The sequence below is a fragment of the Petaurus breviceps genome, unplaced genomic scaffold (assembly GCF_028583685.1).
Source record: "Petaurus breviceps papuanus isolate PSGF00001 unplaced genomic scaffold, PetGlider_PUasm1.0 355, whole genome shotgun sequence".
In the NCBI taxonomy this organism is placed as follows: Eukaryota; Metazoa; Chordata; class Mammalia; order Diprotodontia; family Petauridae; genus Petaurus; species Petaurus breviceps.
This window is the reverse complement of record NW_027186289.1, coordinates 2,688,135-2,704,541: the sequence shown is the minus strand read 5'-3', so window position 1 is coordinate 2,704,541 and position 16,407 is coordinate 2,688,135. Positions and strand designations below refer to the sequence as shown.

Here is a 16,407-nt window from a genome sequence, read left to right as displayed (position 1 = left end):
CAAGCAAGTTCCCCTAGGCAAGTTCTTCCTTCCTCCCATTTCTCTCAGCCTAAGTCTCTCTCAGCCCACACCCCTCCCTCCAAGCAATACAATATATATGTATTATATACATATATATGGATATTTTATCCCATTAACCTTACACCCCACTTCATCCATTCAATCCTCTACCCAGCAATAAATTATTTTTAAAATGCACTTCTTTTCATACCACTACCTAATCAATAAATTACATTGGCTACCACCAGGATCAAATAAAAAACCATTTGTTTCACTGTTAAAACTATTTTTCCGGGCTTCTTTCATCTTATTCCCCCTCCACATGTGCATTAATCCAATGACACAAGCCTTTTTTCCCCTTCCTTTAACAGGACAATCCATCTACTTACTTCTTGTGTTTTTTTTCAGGCTTCACCTCATGCCTCAAATGCTCTGGCTTCCCTGAAGTCCTACTTAAAACCTACATTCTACAATAAATCTTCTCTGGTCCTCTTGAAGCTGTGCTTCCCTTTCTTGATGAACTCCAACTTTTCATGGGTATAATGAGTTTCTACATAGTTGTTTGAATGTTGTTTTCCCCACTGTGAACTCATTGAGAGCAGAGCTTGTCCTTTGCTTTTCTGTGTATTACTGGTGCTTAGCTTGGGGTATGGCAACCAGTAGGCACTTGATAAATGCCTGTTGACTTGAAGAAAATCTAGGAAAATATTCATATTGGACAGCCTCAGTCTTTTTAAAAAAAATTTTCCAAAAAGCTCTATGCCCCAAAGTTCCAAATAATGGTTTCTTATAGGATCATAGATTTATCACTGGGAGAGAACTGAAAGGCCATGGAGTCCAACAATCCCATTTTACAGATGGGTGAAAAAATTGAGGGTATTAGAACAGCAAATGGTAGTGGAAATTGAGTGAACCACACTGACTTCATCTTGTGACTCAATTCTCTGGGTTCTCTTTTGATTTAATTATGTGTCTAATCCAATTTCTACCTTGTGAGAAAACTTTTTTCAATTGTGAGAAAAATTTATTGAATTGTTTGAACCTCGTCCTGTGTGACTGGAAAACTGGACCATCTCTACCTGTTGCTTAGAGACCTTTGCAGAGGATGCCTAGCTGGTTCAGTGGACAGAGTGCCAGCCCTGGAGTTCAAATCTGGCCTCAGACATTTACCAGCTGTGTGACCCCAGGCAAGTCACTCAATCCTATTTGCTTCCGTTTCCTCATCTATAAAAATGAGCTAGAGAAGCACATGGCAAGTAAGTCCAGTATCTTTGCCACAAAAATCCTAAATGGAGTCACAGAGAATCAGACATGACTAAAATCACACAACAAGAAACCCATCCAAAAAACCTGGCAAGATTCGAAGATGGATGCAAGAAATTTACTCACAATGATACATTTCAAATAATATACACATCTTATCTCAAAACGGAGCCCCATTGTGTTCAATCAGTTATCATTTCTATGTTCCTTTGCTTGCATAGAGATACTTAGGAGAATGTGACAGCTCTTTCTGATTTCAGAGAATAGCAGCTGTCTCTCCTTCCCAACTTAGAAAGGCTCTAATCTTTCCTCTAATTAGAAATCATATTATCTAATTATGTGTGCTCATTGTTTTCTTTTAATTAATTGCCCTTATTAGGTTAATTTTTTAATGCATAAAACCATCTACTCTGTCTTCAGGGTCCAGTGGCAAGCTGAAGAGGCCTGGTCCCGCTTTGTTATGCAATTGACAAGCACCATTTAATAAATTGGTATTCCCACTGATATGCTCAGAGGGAACTTTTGTTTCCTTAATTATTTCAGATGAGGAAACTGAGGCTCAGACTCATGACTTAATCAGGATAACATTGCTAAAAAGTATCTGAAAAGAAATTCCAAGTCGTCTTCCTGTCCCCATGTTTAGCATTCCCTTCACTACAACACATAAATGTCTCATGATAAAAGACCTCATAAATCTGCTTTCATCTCACTGGCCTGAATGTAAGTTCCTTTGTCTATTTTGCTCTGAAATCCATGGTGCTTCCCCTTTCTGAAAGTAGGAGGTCAGATCTTTTCTGGCCACTGGAAGCCCTGGGCATGGGAAATATGGAAGAGAGGAGGATGGACAGAAGCTTATAATTTGGTCCTCTTTAGGGAAAGGGGACATGTAGTTGAGGAACACAGGATGGTTCCCAGGATTCTTCAAAGATGGTTTCTATAGCTGGGATCTTTGGAGAAGGGGATTATGGGATCATACAGCCAATTGGAAATCAGAAAATTCCATCTTTGCTCACCTCTTTCATAGAAAGATGAATTTACATAGCTTCCATTATGCAGAAATTAGAGACATAGGGGCAGCTAGGTGGCGCAGTGAATAGAGCACCGGCCCTGGAATCAGGAGGACCTGAGTTCAAATCCTACCTCAGACACTTAACATACTAGCTGTGTGGTCTTGGGCAAGTCACTTAATCCCAATTTCCCTGCCTTCCCCCCACCAAATAAAAAGCAAAATAAAAGAAATTAGAGGCATTTGGTAGTGCAGTGGCAAGACCCCTGGATCAGAAGTCAGAAAGTCTTGATTTCAAATCCAGTCTCAAACACTTAGTAGCTGTGCACCCCTGGGCAAATGACTTCAACCTCTTTGTCTCAGTTTCCTCAAATATAAAATAGGGATAATGATAGTGCCAAACTCACAGAGATGTTGTCAGGATCAAATGAGAAAACACCCATAAATTACTTAGTATGGTGCCTGAAACATAGTAGGTATGTAAAAATGCTTATTCCATTCCCCTTTGTCACCAACTGCTGGAATTTGAGGGAACAATGAAGAAAGAATAAGAACAAACCTGCTATACTAGACAGCATTAGGAGCAATGAGCTACCAATTTATTCTTGTTAACAAGAAGAACTTTCTAAAGTCTAAACCCATCCCAAAGAATAACGGATTGCCTTGACAAGTAGAAGGTTCCTACACCACGTATCTTCAAGACAAAGGTACATGAGCGGTTTTCAGAGGTTTTGTAGACAAAGTTCACATCCAGTTAGAGGTTACACTAGATATAATCGCTAAGATTAGCTTCTTGTCTGAGATTCTTTAACACTGCTTTGATTTTTGACCTGTAAAATAGGAAAGAAACCATTTCAGGAACCACAAAAGAAAGTGCGAGCTTCCCAACATATCATTCAAAGACCTTTTATAGGAAAACCAGGCAGCAGGAGGACCCTGTAGAGAGGTCAGCACTTTTGCCTTTGGAATAATAGATAAAGGCTCAAACGCTGCAAAGTTGGCTTGTCGTTGTTCTTCGTTATCAAAGAGGACCAAAATAACCTCATTGCACTGGAGTCAAGACATGGTGTGTCCGACCGTGGCTGATCCGATCAACATGAGCTCAGAAGGCTTTACCACATGAACATTTAAAGTAGAGATGGCTCTAAACTTGTGCATTTCACATTTCTTTTGAGCTACTTCAGTTCTGCTTTGTTCATAGAGCACAGCACTCTCTTTAATGTGGGCATACCATGCCGGGTAGACTTTTGCCAGTGTCGCCCATGTCATACACTCAATTCCCAAGTTCCTCAGAGAGACCTTGGGAATGTCCTTGTCTTGCTTCTTCTGACCTCTATGTGAGTACTTGCCTTGTGTGAGTTCTTCATAAAAACAGCCTTTTAGACAAATGTATGCTTGGCATTTGCACAATATGGTCAGGCCACTGGCATTGCATTTTCCCAAGTAGAGTTTAAATCCTTGGCAGTTTAGCTCAAGAATGGATTTCACAGCAACAAAAGAAGAAAATAAAGAAAGTGAAGCTTCTATCTGCATTCAGACTCCATTAGTTCTTCTTCTGGAGGTGAATAGCATTTTTTATCATGAGTCCTTTGGAATGGTCTGGGATCATTGTATTGCTGAATAATAACTAATCATTCACAGCTGAACATTGTACAATATTGCTATGACTATGTACAATGTTCTGCAGGTTCAATTCAATTTACTTTGCATCAGTTCATATAAAGCTTTCCAGGTTTCTCTGAAATCATCCTCCTTGTTACAGAGGGACCATTGTGAACTCAAAATTTGTTTTTAAAAAGCAACCTAGTGAACCAGAACTAAAACCAAACACCTTCTAACAATGAGGGCTGTGTGAAAGCGCAATGAGCTCTTACAAGTTTTCAAGTAGAAGTTTAGCAGGGTATTAGAGGTAGGAGCTGGACTAGGTGTGGATTCCTGATTGGTGAAAGCTTTAACAAGGCCACAGCCACCAGTACAAGACCTTTTGTGTCTGGACATCTACCCAATAGCACTGGCCTTGATGCCTGGGTTTCCAATTCTTGGTCAACACAAATACAGCTGCTGTAGATTTTTTTTCAAATATGGTTCCTTTTTCTCTTTGGAGCATAGACATACCAGCAGTATCGCTAGATCAAAGAATATGCAGTTAATAGATTTGAAGGCATTGTTTTTCACAATGGCTGTACCACTTCACGGTTTCAACAATGAATTAATGTGGCAGTTTCCCCACAATCCTCCCAGCATTTGCTGTCTTCTCTTTTCATTCACTTTGCCAACCTGATCTATGTGGTGTGGTACCTCAGAGTTTAATTTGCATTTCTTTAATTAATAGAGTATTTTTCATAGGGCTTCTAATACTTTGGATTTTATCCTCTGAAGAGTGCCAATTCATGACTTTTACCAGTTACCAATTTTGAAATATGTCTTATTTTTATAGATGTGAATCAGTTTTCCAAAACTCATAGAAATGAGACCTTTATTAGAGTAATTTGCTACCAAGATTTTCTCCCTAATGTCTTTCTTCTCTTCAAATTTTTAATTGCTTTGATTTGTTTGTGCAAAAACTTTTAAATTTCACATAATCAAAATTGTTCATTTTGCTTCCTGTGATCATGTCTACATATTCCCCTATCAATAGACCTAACAGGCAATTTCTTCTATGCTTCTCTAATTTGTTTATGACGTAATCTTTTATGTCTAAATTATATACCGATTTGGAGATTGTCTTTGTATACATTGTAAGATACTGGTCTCCACCTATTTTCTGCCAGAATGTTTTGCAGTTTTCCAAATATGACTGTCAAATCATGCATTCTATCTTCAGTAGCTGGGACCTTTGAATTGATAAAACTCTCGGCTATATGCTCGCTTACTTCTTTATATTGTATATTTAATCTGTCCAATTGATAGATCCTTTGCTTTCTTGCCCTGTAAGCAAATTGTTGTGATGATTGTCTTTGTGATAGAGTTTGGGACCAGGGCCTTCTTGGTAGTTTCCATATTTTTCTTCCCAATGAATCTTGTTACTATTTTTTCTAGCTCTATGAAAGAATCCCTCAGTAGTTGGATTAGTTTGATGCTGAAGAAGCATATCATGTAGCATCTCTCATTCATGGCTAGATGAATAGGACACTGTTGCTTAAATTAAGTAAATTTTTGTAGCATTGCTATTATTCACAGGTAGGTGGCTGGAATGTTAGGCCTGGAGTCAGCAAGACTTTAGTTCAAATCCAGCCTTCAAACACTTATTAGGTGTGTGTCATAAGCAAGTCATGTGACTTCTGTCTCAGTTTCCCAAATGGTAAACAGATATAATAATAGCACCTAACTCAGAGGATGGATGTGAGAATCAAATTAGGTATTTGTAAATCACAATGCCTAGCACATAACTGGTATTTAATAATGCAGCTTTCATGATAGTGATGATATTGGCTTGGTCTCTTCCTGAGCAAATGACATCTTCAGTTTTTTAGATCCATTTTTATTTGTGTAGAGTGCTTTGTAATTTGGTCCAGGCAGGTGAACCTCCAACCATTTTCTACCATGTATAGTTATTTTAAGAGGAGTTTCTATATTTATTCCTGTAGAATTGCATTGATAATGTGCAGAAATGCCAGGAACTTGTGCAGATTTTTAAAACTGCCACTCCACAGGTTTTCATCGCAGCATTTCAGTCTTTGTGTGGGCACTTGTGGCCGGTTTTCCAGTTTGCATCGCTGTCACAGTGCGCGCTGCTTTTTAGCTCAGCTTCTTTCATGTTATTGTTATTGTATTCAGTCAGTGTAGGTTTTATCACACTCATCTATGTTCATTATATTTCTAGTTATCCCTTCCACATCTTGGAGTTTTGGGTACACTGCCAGCGGGATCTGGAAAATCCACGTAGAGGCTTTGGATCCTCTCTTTATAAAGTTCAGAGAAGTCTGAATTTTTTCTTTTTCTTTTATGGGATGTTTCCAACACCTTATTGTGAAATTTGGGTTGATAGTACACAACACTACACACATATCTTATGCATTTCTGAGTTTCTAAATGTGGCCTTCCCAGCTTCAGCCAAACTCCCCAAATTCCCATTTGATTTCTTATGCCAACCCGCAATATATCTAAACCGAAACTGAGGGGAAATGTGGAATACCTGTAATTTCCCATGCCACAGTCATGTTTTAGTCCATCTCCTGTGTTTGTCTCCTAAGAAAAAGACTGCTGAAACCTGCAGCAGGACTTCCATTGAAACCAGCTCCAAGTAACTCCCCTCCTGCTCCCAACCTGATCCCCCACTCCCCACCCCATCATGTGAAAAGTCCCTGGTGTGAAGAGAAGGCCTTTCTGCCCCTCAGGCTTTCCGTATCATGCTATCCTAGCTGTTAGGTGAATCCACAGAACAGGGCTTACAAACATGCTATCAGACGAAGCAAAAACAATGGAGAGAAATAAGCAAGAGAAGGACATGATATTGAAATGACATTATATATATATAAATGCCATACAAGGAGACTCAGAAAGCCAATCAATACCGCTACTATAATTCTATGCTCCAAATGGCTTAAAGTTTAAATTCATCAAGGAAACATCAGCTGAGGTAGAATAGGGTCCAGTTATACAAAAGTGACAATATTTCAATGTCACCATTTCAATTTTGATTAAGACTCACAAAAAATGAAAAATAGGCCTGAACATTATGCCAGAGAGACTAGGGCTAAAAGACTTAAGGCATCTCCTAAATAAGAATTGCTCAAGAATAACAGATTTCTTAACCCCACACAGAACTTTTACAAATACATTTTTTGGCCTCAGACACTGAAGGAATGCTGTCTTTGATTATACAGATTTGTAATGGAGGTTTTGTTCCCTTTTCTCAATGTGAGGTGGGAGGTACATGATGAAAAAGAATATTTTTTTAAAATAAGTGGAAGAAACCACCCAGGCATTTTTTCATGACTGTGGCTAGGAGAATTCTTGATCCAAGATTATAGATTAAAAAAAAAAAAAGGTACTTCTAACTACATGGCCCAGAGTGGTAGTTCTTTGCCCAGATTTACAAAGCTGGGGAGCATCTGAGTCAGGATTTGAACTCAAGTTTTCCCTGATTCTAAATCAGTGCTTTACCCATTACAATCAGTGTGTTCCTTTACTATGTTCTGAATATCAATTTGAATGAAAAGAGAAGCCGCTAAACTGTCAGTATGTTTCAACCTACTGATTTTACTACAAGACTTATAATCCAAGGAATAATAATCATTGAAAAAGCTAGCCTTTCCATAGTGATTGAAGTCTTGAAAAGCATTTTACAAAGAGTGTCTCATTAGTTGCTCACATCAACACTGGGATTTAGGTGTTCTTACTACCCCCGTTCAACAAATGAGGAAACTGAGACAGCAATGAGTTACATGACTTGTCCAGGGTAATACAGCTAGTGTCAAAGATTGAATTGGAATTCAGGTCTTGCGGCTCTAAGCACATCCCTTCCTCCACTGCACCACCTCGCTGCTTAAAGAAGACATTACAGAAATAAGTGTTCAATAGTTACCAGAGGGCGGCTAGGTGGCGCAGTGAGTAACGTGCTGGCCCTGGAGTCAGGAGGACCTGAGTTCGGTTCCAGCCTCAGACACTTAACACCCACACAAAAAAAACTAGCTGTGTAACCTTGGGCAAGTTTCTTAACCCCAATTGCCCTCCAGAAAGGCAAAAAACAAAAATAAAACAAAAAAATAGTTACCAGAACATTTATATGAGGACTTTTTAGGTCAGCAAACAGCAGTAAACAAAGTGAATATGACTGAAGTGGAGAATGACTGAAGAAATTATAGCATATATATGAAATGAAATATTTCAGAATGATGACAAACATTAAGATTTCAGAGAAAAATTCATTGTTTATAGGGCTTTATGGACAGTGTGAAATTTAAGATATCTCTTCTGTTGAGAGGTCCAATGGAATCTGCTTCAGCAAGAAGCCTTCCCTTGTTAATTAGATATGTATGCATGATTCTCCAATGTAGTCAACTATGAAATCTAGGGGAAGTCCTTCCTACAACCATTGCTTTTATATTCCTTCATTATAGCAAGAAAATTGTTGTCTACTGATCACCCTCCTCCAGAGAAAAGCATATTTCCCTTTAGCACATCTGTAAGGCTTCTCTCCACCAGAAACCACTGATACAAAGTAAGAGATGATCTATGGATGAAAGTCTTCCCACACTGCATTAATATAGAGCTGATCATCAGAATTCATTTCATAATATTGAACAAGCTCCAAACTCCATTTAAATGCTTTCCTTTATTAACGACAGTGACAAAACTTCTATGTAACATGAATTCTCAAAGGGGAAATAAGAGATGATTGTTGCCAAAAGGCTTTAGCACATGGATTATAGTCCTAAGGTTTCTCTGTGGTGCAGATTCTCTTATTAAATAAGTTAAGAGCGGTAACTAAAACATGAGACTCACGAAGTTTCTCTCCAAGGTGGATTCACTGCTGGGAAACAAGACTGCAACTCCTTGTGAAAGTCTTCCCACATTGTTTACATTCACATGTTTTCTCAAAATAATATGGCTTATTTGATGTTTAGCAAAACTGGAGGTCTCTTTGAAAGCCATTCCACACTAATTACATGCAAAAATCACCCCGTGTGGATTTTTTTATGTCTAGCAAGATTGCCCTTCACTGTGAAAGCCTTTCCACAGTGATTGCATTCATAAGGCTTTGCTCCACTGTGGATTTTCTCGTGATCAGCAAGACTATAGCTCTTTATGAAAGCCTTTCCACATTGCTTACATTCAAAAGGTTTCTCTCCAGTGTGAATTCTCTGATGTGCAGCAAGACTGGAGCTCTGTGTGAAAGCCTTTCCACACTGTTTACATTCAAAAGGTTTCTCTCCAGTGTGGATTCTCTGATGTCTAGCAAGATTGCCCCTCACTGTAAACGCCTTTCCACAATGATTACATTTATAAGGTTTCTCTCCACTGTGGATTTTCTCATGATCAGCAAGACTGCAGCTCTTTGTGAAAGCCCTTCCACATAGTTTACATTCAAAAGGTTTTTCTCCAGTGTGAATTCTCTGATGTGCAGCAAGACTGGAACTCTGTGTGAAAGCCTTTCCACATTGATTACATTCATAAAGTTTCTCCCCAGTGTGGATTCTCTGATGTGCAACAAGGTTGGAACTCTGTCTGAAAGCCTTTCCACATTGATTACATTCATGAGGTTTTTCTCCAGTGTGGATTTTCTCATGATCAGTAAGGCTGGAGCGGAACCTAAAAGACTTCCCACATTGTTTACATTCATAAGGTTTCTCTCCAGTGTGGATTCTCTGATGTTTAACAAGACTGGAGCCATATGTGAAAGTTTTTACACATAGATTACATTCATAAGGTTTCTCTCCAGTGTGAATTCTCTGATGTACAGCAAGATGGGAGTTAAATTGGAAAGCCTTTCCACACTGACTACATGCATATGGTTTTTCCCCACTGTGAGTTCTCTGATGTAAAGAAAGATGCAGCACCTGTCTGAAAGCCTTTCCACATTGATTACAGTCAAAAGATTTATCTCCCGTATGGATTTTCTGATGGCCAATAAGGAGTGATCTGTAGCAGAAAGCCTCCCCACATTCATTACATTTATAAAAGGTCACTCCAGTATCAGTCTTTTGATGTCTAATAAGATCTGAGTTCCAACCAAAGGTCTCCTCACATTGATTATAGGAATATGGCTTTAGTGCCATTTGAAGCCTAGGATGGTAAGGAATAGGTGAATGATGCAATACGGTTGGTTCATATTCATTAGGTTCCTTTCTAATGTGAATTTTTGGATGAGTATTAAGTTTAGAGTTCTGATTGAAGGCCTTTCCATCTTTACTCACATAAAGCATTTCTCCAGTATTACTTTTCTGATGTCTAATGAAGTCTGAACTCCAGCTAATGGCCATTTCCCATGGATTACCTGTATGCATTTGCCTTTCAGTAAGCTTCTCATGGGACTGAAAAAGTTCTACCTGTTCAGGAAAGTGCTTTCTATACTCACTATCCTGAAAACAGTCATTTTCTGAGGGAATTTTCTTACAGTGATTTAGAACTAAAGACTGTCTGAATCTCTTCTTGGGGTTTCCAGATTCACCGTGACTCTTTGGATTTTTATCCACCTTCATATCTGAGTCACAGATTTCTCTGAAATCCAAGTCACAGGCACCATCACTCATGAATCTTTGCTGGCCAGATTCTTCCGCAAACATTCTCTGCTCTGTAGTCATCCCATTTGCCTCAAACATGATCTCTGCAAATGAAGAAAATGACAATTATACATACACAGAAGACACACACCTAAACATGTTCTTTTTTCAGATGGCAAAAAGTTTGTTCTGTTTCACTGGTTGTAATGGTAATGGTAATTTGAAGATCTTTCCTGCCCCCTAACAGATTGAATGCAATCACATGTAGCCTGTGGTGGGAGGAGTTTGCTGAAGGATGGAGCAGAGCCCACAGGAAGCTGGGAGTCAGAGAAGCTAGCAAGGTAAGAGAGGATGGCAGGCAAGGAAACAGCTAGGCTTGTGAGTGTTTGTTTGTGGGAAAGCTAAAGGATGGTGTGGCTCCCTGATGTGCTATGTAACTTCTTTCTTGCTATGATGAATTCAACTTTCTGGTTTTGGGATTCAGTATTCTGGTGTCTGCATAAATGTTTTGCTTCTGTCTTCTATATGGAGAGTCTGTTATATTTTGATTCCAAATTTTGCTGGCATATTGGTTCTGTGAATATAACATTGGCACTACACCAATTAAAAAGAAAACTTTTGAAACTTAAACAGGAAGAATCGATCTTTGTAAATGCCACTTGATCACAATCCTAAAAGAGTTTATTTTAGAAAGAGCTTCACATACAATAACATTGCCTCCTCACAACAAATGTGTGACACAGGAAGGCCCAGCATTCTTATTAAGCTTCACAACTCAGGTCATGAGCTCTGAATGGCTGAGCTGCAGCCAAGACTAGAACTCAAACCCTGTGACTGAATGTGGTCTGTCCACAATACTAGATGAATTTTCTTTATCACACTTTCTTTCTTCAAATGCATCTTGTTGATTATACTCATAATTCTTTTAGTCTCAGGTCAACTTCTGCTATTCTGTATTCATCAGTCTGGATGTACTATCACTTGATTATTCATGATCAATTCCATATGCTGAGCTGAGAAACAGGTTTACTCTTTTTAACTCCCATGTAATATTCAGTGTTATATCTAACTTTTCTTATACTCTATTCATATCCAAAGATATTGTTACTTGCTGCACATATACTGAATATTCATATTCATTCATTATCTGTCATATATTATGTGTCATACTACAGTTTGGGTGTGTGATCCTTCTATCAGAAAGTGAACAGCATGATTCACTATTGGTCCTGTAGCACCAGGGCCCATTTAGTGGTTCATGATGATGTTCAAGGGGCTTTAGCTAAAAACTCTTTAATGGCCCCCTATTCAGTAAAGAATTATCTAGTTTTCTTACCAATATATTTTTCCACTAGACAACAAGCTTGTGCATGTTTGAGGTATAATAGATTTGAACAGTGATTCCAAACCATCATGATTAGGCATAAAATGATTTTGGTATTCATGAAGTTATTACATCAATCACTGAGCACTTCTAAGTATAACATATTGTTTGGGCTTTCCCTTCTCCTCGCTGGACTCCCCTTCTCTGGGGCCCTGTAGCCAGAGAAGCTTTAGGGCCAGCAGCAAAGGACTGTAACGCTGTCACCCTGATTTACTGTAGGCCCTGGGGATTTAATTTACATAATGCAAATTTATGTAAAGAGAGAACTGTCAGGGAGTAATGTGGATAGAGTTGGGTCAAGTAGTCAGAAAGATGAGAGTTCAAATCCCTCAACAGAAACTTATGAGCACTGTAAGTTTGGGCAAATCACTTAAACACAGACTGCCTTGTTTTCCTCAATAGTAAAATGGAAACAAAAACAGTATCTCTCAGCATTGTTGTGAACATCAAATGAGATAATCTCTTTAAAGCACTCAGTCCAGTAAGGGTTACATAGCAGGCACTATAGAAATACTAGTTATAATTGTCATTTTGATTGTTATTATTATTAAAACAAATTGGTGCAAAACCAAACTGGAGATTGAGTTTGTCAGGTGTTGAAACAAATACTGCAAACTTCTGGTCACAGAAAAAAGTCCAACTTTGAAATTTACTTCATATATTATGTTCTGTTCAACATTTTCAAAGTTTTAACTTACTTGATTAAAACTACTATTATCCAAAAAAATCTACTTATCATCAAAATCTGTCAAATAAATCTGAATTGAAGTTTGTAGGTAACAGTAAGCATAAAGTCTTACTGGATTTAAAAAAAAAATTCTTACAGAAAGTCCCACAGTACATTTTCATAGTTTAAAGTAGAATAAAGGGGCAGCTAGGTGGCCCAGTGAATAGAGCACCAGCCCTGGAGTCAGGAGGACCTGAGTTCAAATCTGGCCTTAGGCACTTAACACTTACTAGCCATGTGACTTTGGACAAGTCACTTAACCCTAGTTTCCCCTCCAAAAAAGCAAAAAAAAAAAACCCCAAGAAACAAAAAACTAAAATAATATTTTATATTTTATAATTATGGAGTGAATAATAGTATTAATTTGAATCTCTATGGGGTAAGTTATCCAGGTCATTATAGTAAGCACTTGATGTAAAATTTAAAACATTACGAGGAACAGAATAAATGACCAGGGGTAGGTGGAGCTTTACAACATACTTTCTTTTTGTTCTGGAAAGGAGTCCTCAGAAAAAAAGATTTGGGAAACTGCTGTTTCAGAGTCATGGTTGCTCATTGCATCGATAAATGTGCTACAGTAGAAACTCTCTTGACTCTGCTCACTTCTCCCTCCCTTCATCAGTTCAGACAACTCTTCCCAGGCTTCTCTGACACTATGCCTTTCATCATTTCTTATAGCTCCATAATCTTCCATTATATTCTTAGACTCTCATTTCTTCAGTCATTTCTCAATTCATGGGCACCATCTTGTTTCCAAATCTTTGCAAGAACAAAAAATAGCAGCTAAAATTTTGTGTCGTATAAAGTCTTTTCCCTCTTTCTCTTCTTCCTTTGGCTATATATAACATATTGTTGGGTTCTCTTTCTAATGAGTTATTACCTTCCTGTTTTTATGGAGAGATTCATATTGCACACATTCATTATGGTAATTATAGGATCATAGCTTTATCACTGGAAGGTCATGAAGTCCAACCCCCTCTTTCTTATCATAGATGAGAAAATAGAGGCTCAGAGGTGCAATCACTTGTGAAGGATCCCACTGCTGAAATCTGTCTAGAATCAAATTACAAGTCAGTTGTTCCTACCTCTGAGACTAGCACTCCCTTCACTGCAACACATAGAAGCCTCTCGTGATAACAGCCCTCATATACCTGCTTTCATCTCACTCACCTGGACAGGAGTTCCTTAGGTCTTTTTGCTCTAGCATCCCTGGTGCATCCCCTGGCTGCAAAGAAGAGATCCAGCCTTCCCTAGGAACTAGAAGCCCTGTGCATATGGAATAAAGAAAGGATGAGGACAGAGAAAAATCCATAACTTACTCTTCCTTAGGGAAGGGGAACATGCATGCAAAGATCACAGAATGATTCCCAGGACTATTCAAAGATGGAGGGCAGAGATCATGCAATTCATTTGAAATCAGAAAATTCTGCCTTTATTTACCTCTTCCATAGAAGGATGCGCACATTCCATTGTTTCTGTTATACAGAAATTAGAGTCAGTTGGTAGTGTCGTGGTAAGGGGTCTGAAGCTGAAGTCAGGGACTAGCTCAAATCAGCCTCAGACACTTGGTAGCTATGTGCTCCTGGGCAAGGAACATTGCCTAAGTGATTGCAACTATGAAATGGACCTAACAGTACAAAATTTATCAGGCTGTTGTAAGGATCAAATGAGAATGATTACAAAGTACTTTGTTGAGCTTCAAACTCAGAGCAGGCACATAAAAATGCTAATACCCTTCCCTTCCCACCATCTAGGTTGGAATCTGAGGGAAGAATAAAGGAATAAGGATAAACTTGCTTTAGTAGGCAGGATTAATAGCAAAGAGATACCAATTTAGTACTTCAGAGTTACCAGAAGAAATGGTCCTTACCCAGGGACAGCAGATTGTGGACATTCTCCAGCATGACCTCCTTGTACAGCTCTTTCTGAAAAGGATCCAAGAGGCCCCACTCCTCCAGGGTGAAATCCACGGCCACATCCTGGAATGCCACCAACTCCTAAACCATCAAAAGTCACATGATTTAGAGCTCAGAGACTCCAGAAGTCATCTAGTCTAACCCTAGAGAGGAAACTGGAGCACAGGGAAGGGATCTGCCCAAAACTCCTATTGTCTTTATGAGTGTCAGAGCCAACACTTGATACCATCATCAAAAACAGCTCAATGGAATGTTGAGAAAAACATTTTATATCTGAAGTGAGAATCATGTTGGATTAATAAAAGCTGGAGAAACAACTTCCTATGAAATGGAACCAGGGAGAAGGCATGTGCTCTACCAGTGAGAATCTGTGGAGAGAAGGTAGCATGCAATTCCTCTTCACCAGAAGTATCTTAAGTGATATGTTAAGAAAGTTCTATGGGGGCAGCCAGGTAGCACAGCGGGTAAGAGCACCGGCTCCAGTGTTGAGAAGACCTGGAGATCGAATCCCGGGCTCAGACACTTAGCACCCACCCAGAAACACCTGGCCGTGTAACCTTGAGCAAGTTACTTAGCCCCAATTGCTTAGGGGTGGCCAGGTGGCTCAGCGAGTAAGAGCACCGGCTCCAGTGTCGGGATGACCTGGATCAAATCCGGGCTCAGATACTCAGCACCACACCCAGAAATAACTGGCCGTGTAACCTTGAGCAAGTTACTTAACCCCGATTGCTTTAAAAAAAAAAAAAAGAAAGAAAGTTCTATGAGTAGTTTGTGAGAAGGTGACAATTACTTTGTATTCTGGGGGGGAGGAGGGGAATATTACCCGTGATCCCTGGAGAGAGGGTAAAGAAAAAGGAATTATCTACTTAATTTCTTAAAAAGTTGAAATAAATTCTTATCTAGATGAAAGCAAGAAAATAATTCTTTTTTTTTTTTAAGCAATTGGGGTTAAGTAACTTGCTCGAAGTTACACAGCCAGTTATTTTTGTGTGGGTGCCAAGTATCTGAGGCTGGAATTGATCCCGAGTCTCCCGACGCCTGGGCCGGCACTCTTACTTGCTGTGCCACCTGGCCGCCTTAAAAAAATAATTCTTAAGAGATGTTACTCACAATATGGCCTGGCCTGGGTGGTATGAGACCTTGTTTCCAATCAAGTGAAGAGTTGCCTAGTATAATACTGAGGGCTTGAAGTAACAGTGGATATAATGTGTCATAGTAAAAAGAAACAAACACAACAAACTTCTGTCTTTGCTTTATGACTACTTTCACTTGCTAATGGAATATATTCATTCCTTTTAATATTTAGCGGTATAGTAATAGAGTAACTCTAATGGGGAAAAGAGGGCTCCTTCATTCATTAAAAATATTTTATTAACTGGGGTTAGAGATCGATGGCTTAAGAAAAATGAAATATCAAAACATACCCCTAGAACTCTAAAACATTTGGGAGCAAGAGATGAGTTAAGAGGCAGACTGATGGAGAACATACAGATCAGGAAATATCTCGATACTTGGGATGGGTTATTTTCCCAACTTGCTGCATGTAGAACTCAAGTTTGACCAAAGAATTTAGTATGTTAGATTCTTCCATTTCACTTTCTTGTATTTCTAGTAGCACCGTATGATTCATTTTTTCAGATGTCCTGTTATTTTAGAGCAATCATATTTCATGTGTATAAAAATCTTCGCCTTGTCATCATTTTAATTTTCTCCTTAAAACATTTTATTTATGTTCTACTTGGATTTCAAATTTCACTTCTAGGTTCCTTTGTTCCTATTATTGAACTTCTGAATAATTAAAGGATTTATTACTTGTTTCCTACTTTTTGGGATTCCCAAGAACTTTTAAAATTTCCCTTTTCACTAGTCTCCCCAGTCATGATTCATTACAGAATTATATTTACTCAGTGTAGGCTACATCTATGGGAAGGCTGATCTTTTCTTTT

The 16,407-nt window shown here is 38.7% G+C and overlaps 2 protein-coding genes across 3 annotated transcripts in view; both read right to left on the bottom strand.

The window, feature by feature from the left end:
* LOC138168177 (KRAB domain-containing protein 4-like) overlaps positions 1 to 16,407 on the bottom strand; it is a 367,151-nt gene that overhangs the window by 233,337 nt on the left and 117,407 nt on the right. The window lies entirely within an intron of this gene.
* LOC138168152 (zinc finger protein 420-like) overlaps positions 1 to 16,407 on the bottom strand; it is a 114,700-nt gene that overhangs the window by 77,855 nt on the left and 20,438 nt on the right. Inside the window, exons 3-5 of one of the 2 annotated variants that reach the window (XM_069097193.1) lie at positions 14,416 to 14,542; positions 13,716 to 13,811; positions 8,528 to 10,538 (exon numbers count right to left, since the gene is read on the bottom strand). In XM_069097193.1, coding sequence (XP_068953294.1) covers positions 8,890 to 10,538; positions 13,716 to 13,811; positions 14,416 to 14,542 — 1,872 coding nt within the window. In that variant the 3' untranslated portion in view covers positions 8,528 to 8,889. Of the gene's footprint in view, positions 1 to 8,527; positions 10,539 to 13,715; positions 13,812 to 14,415; positions 14,543 to 16,407 lie in introns of those variants that run through there. The other variant, XM_069097194.1, reaches the window with a different exon arrangement.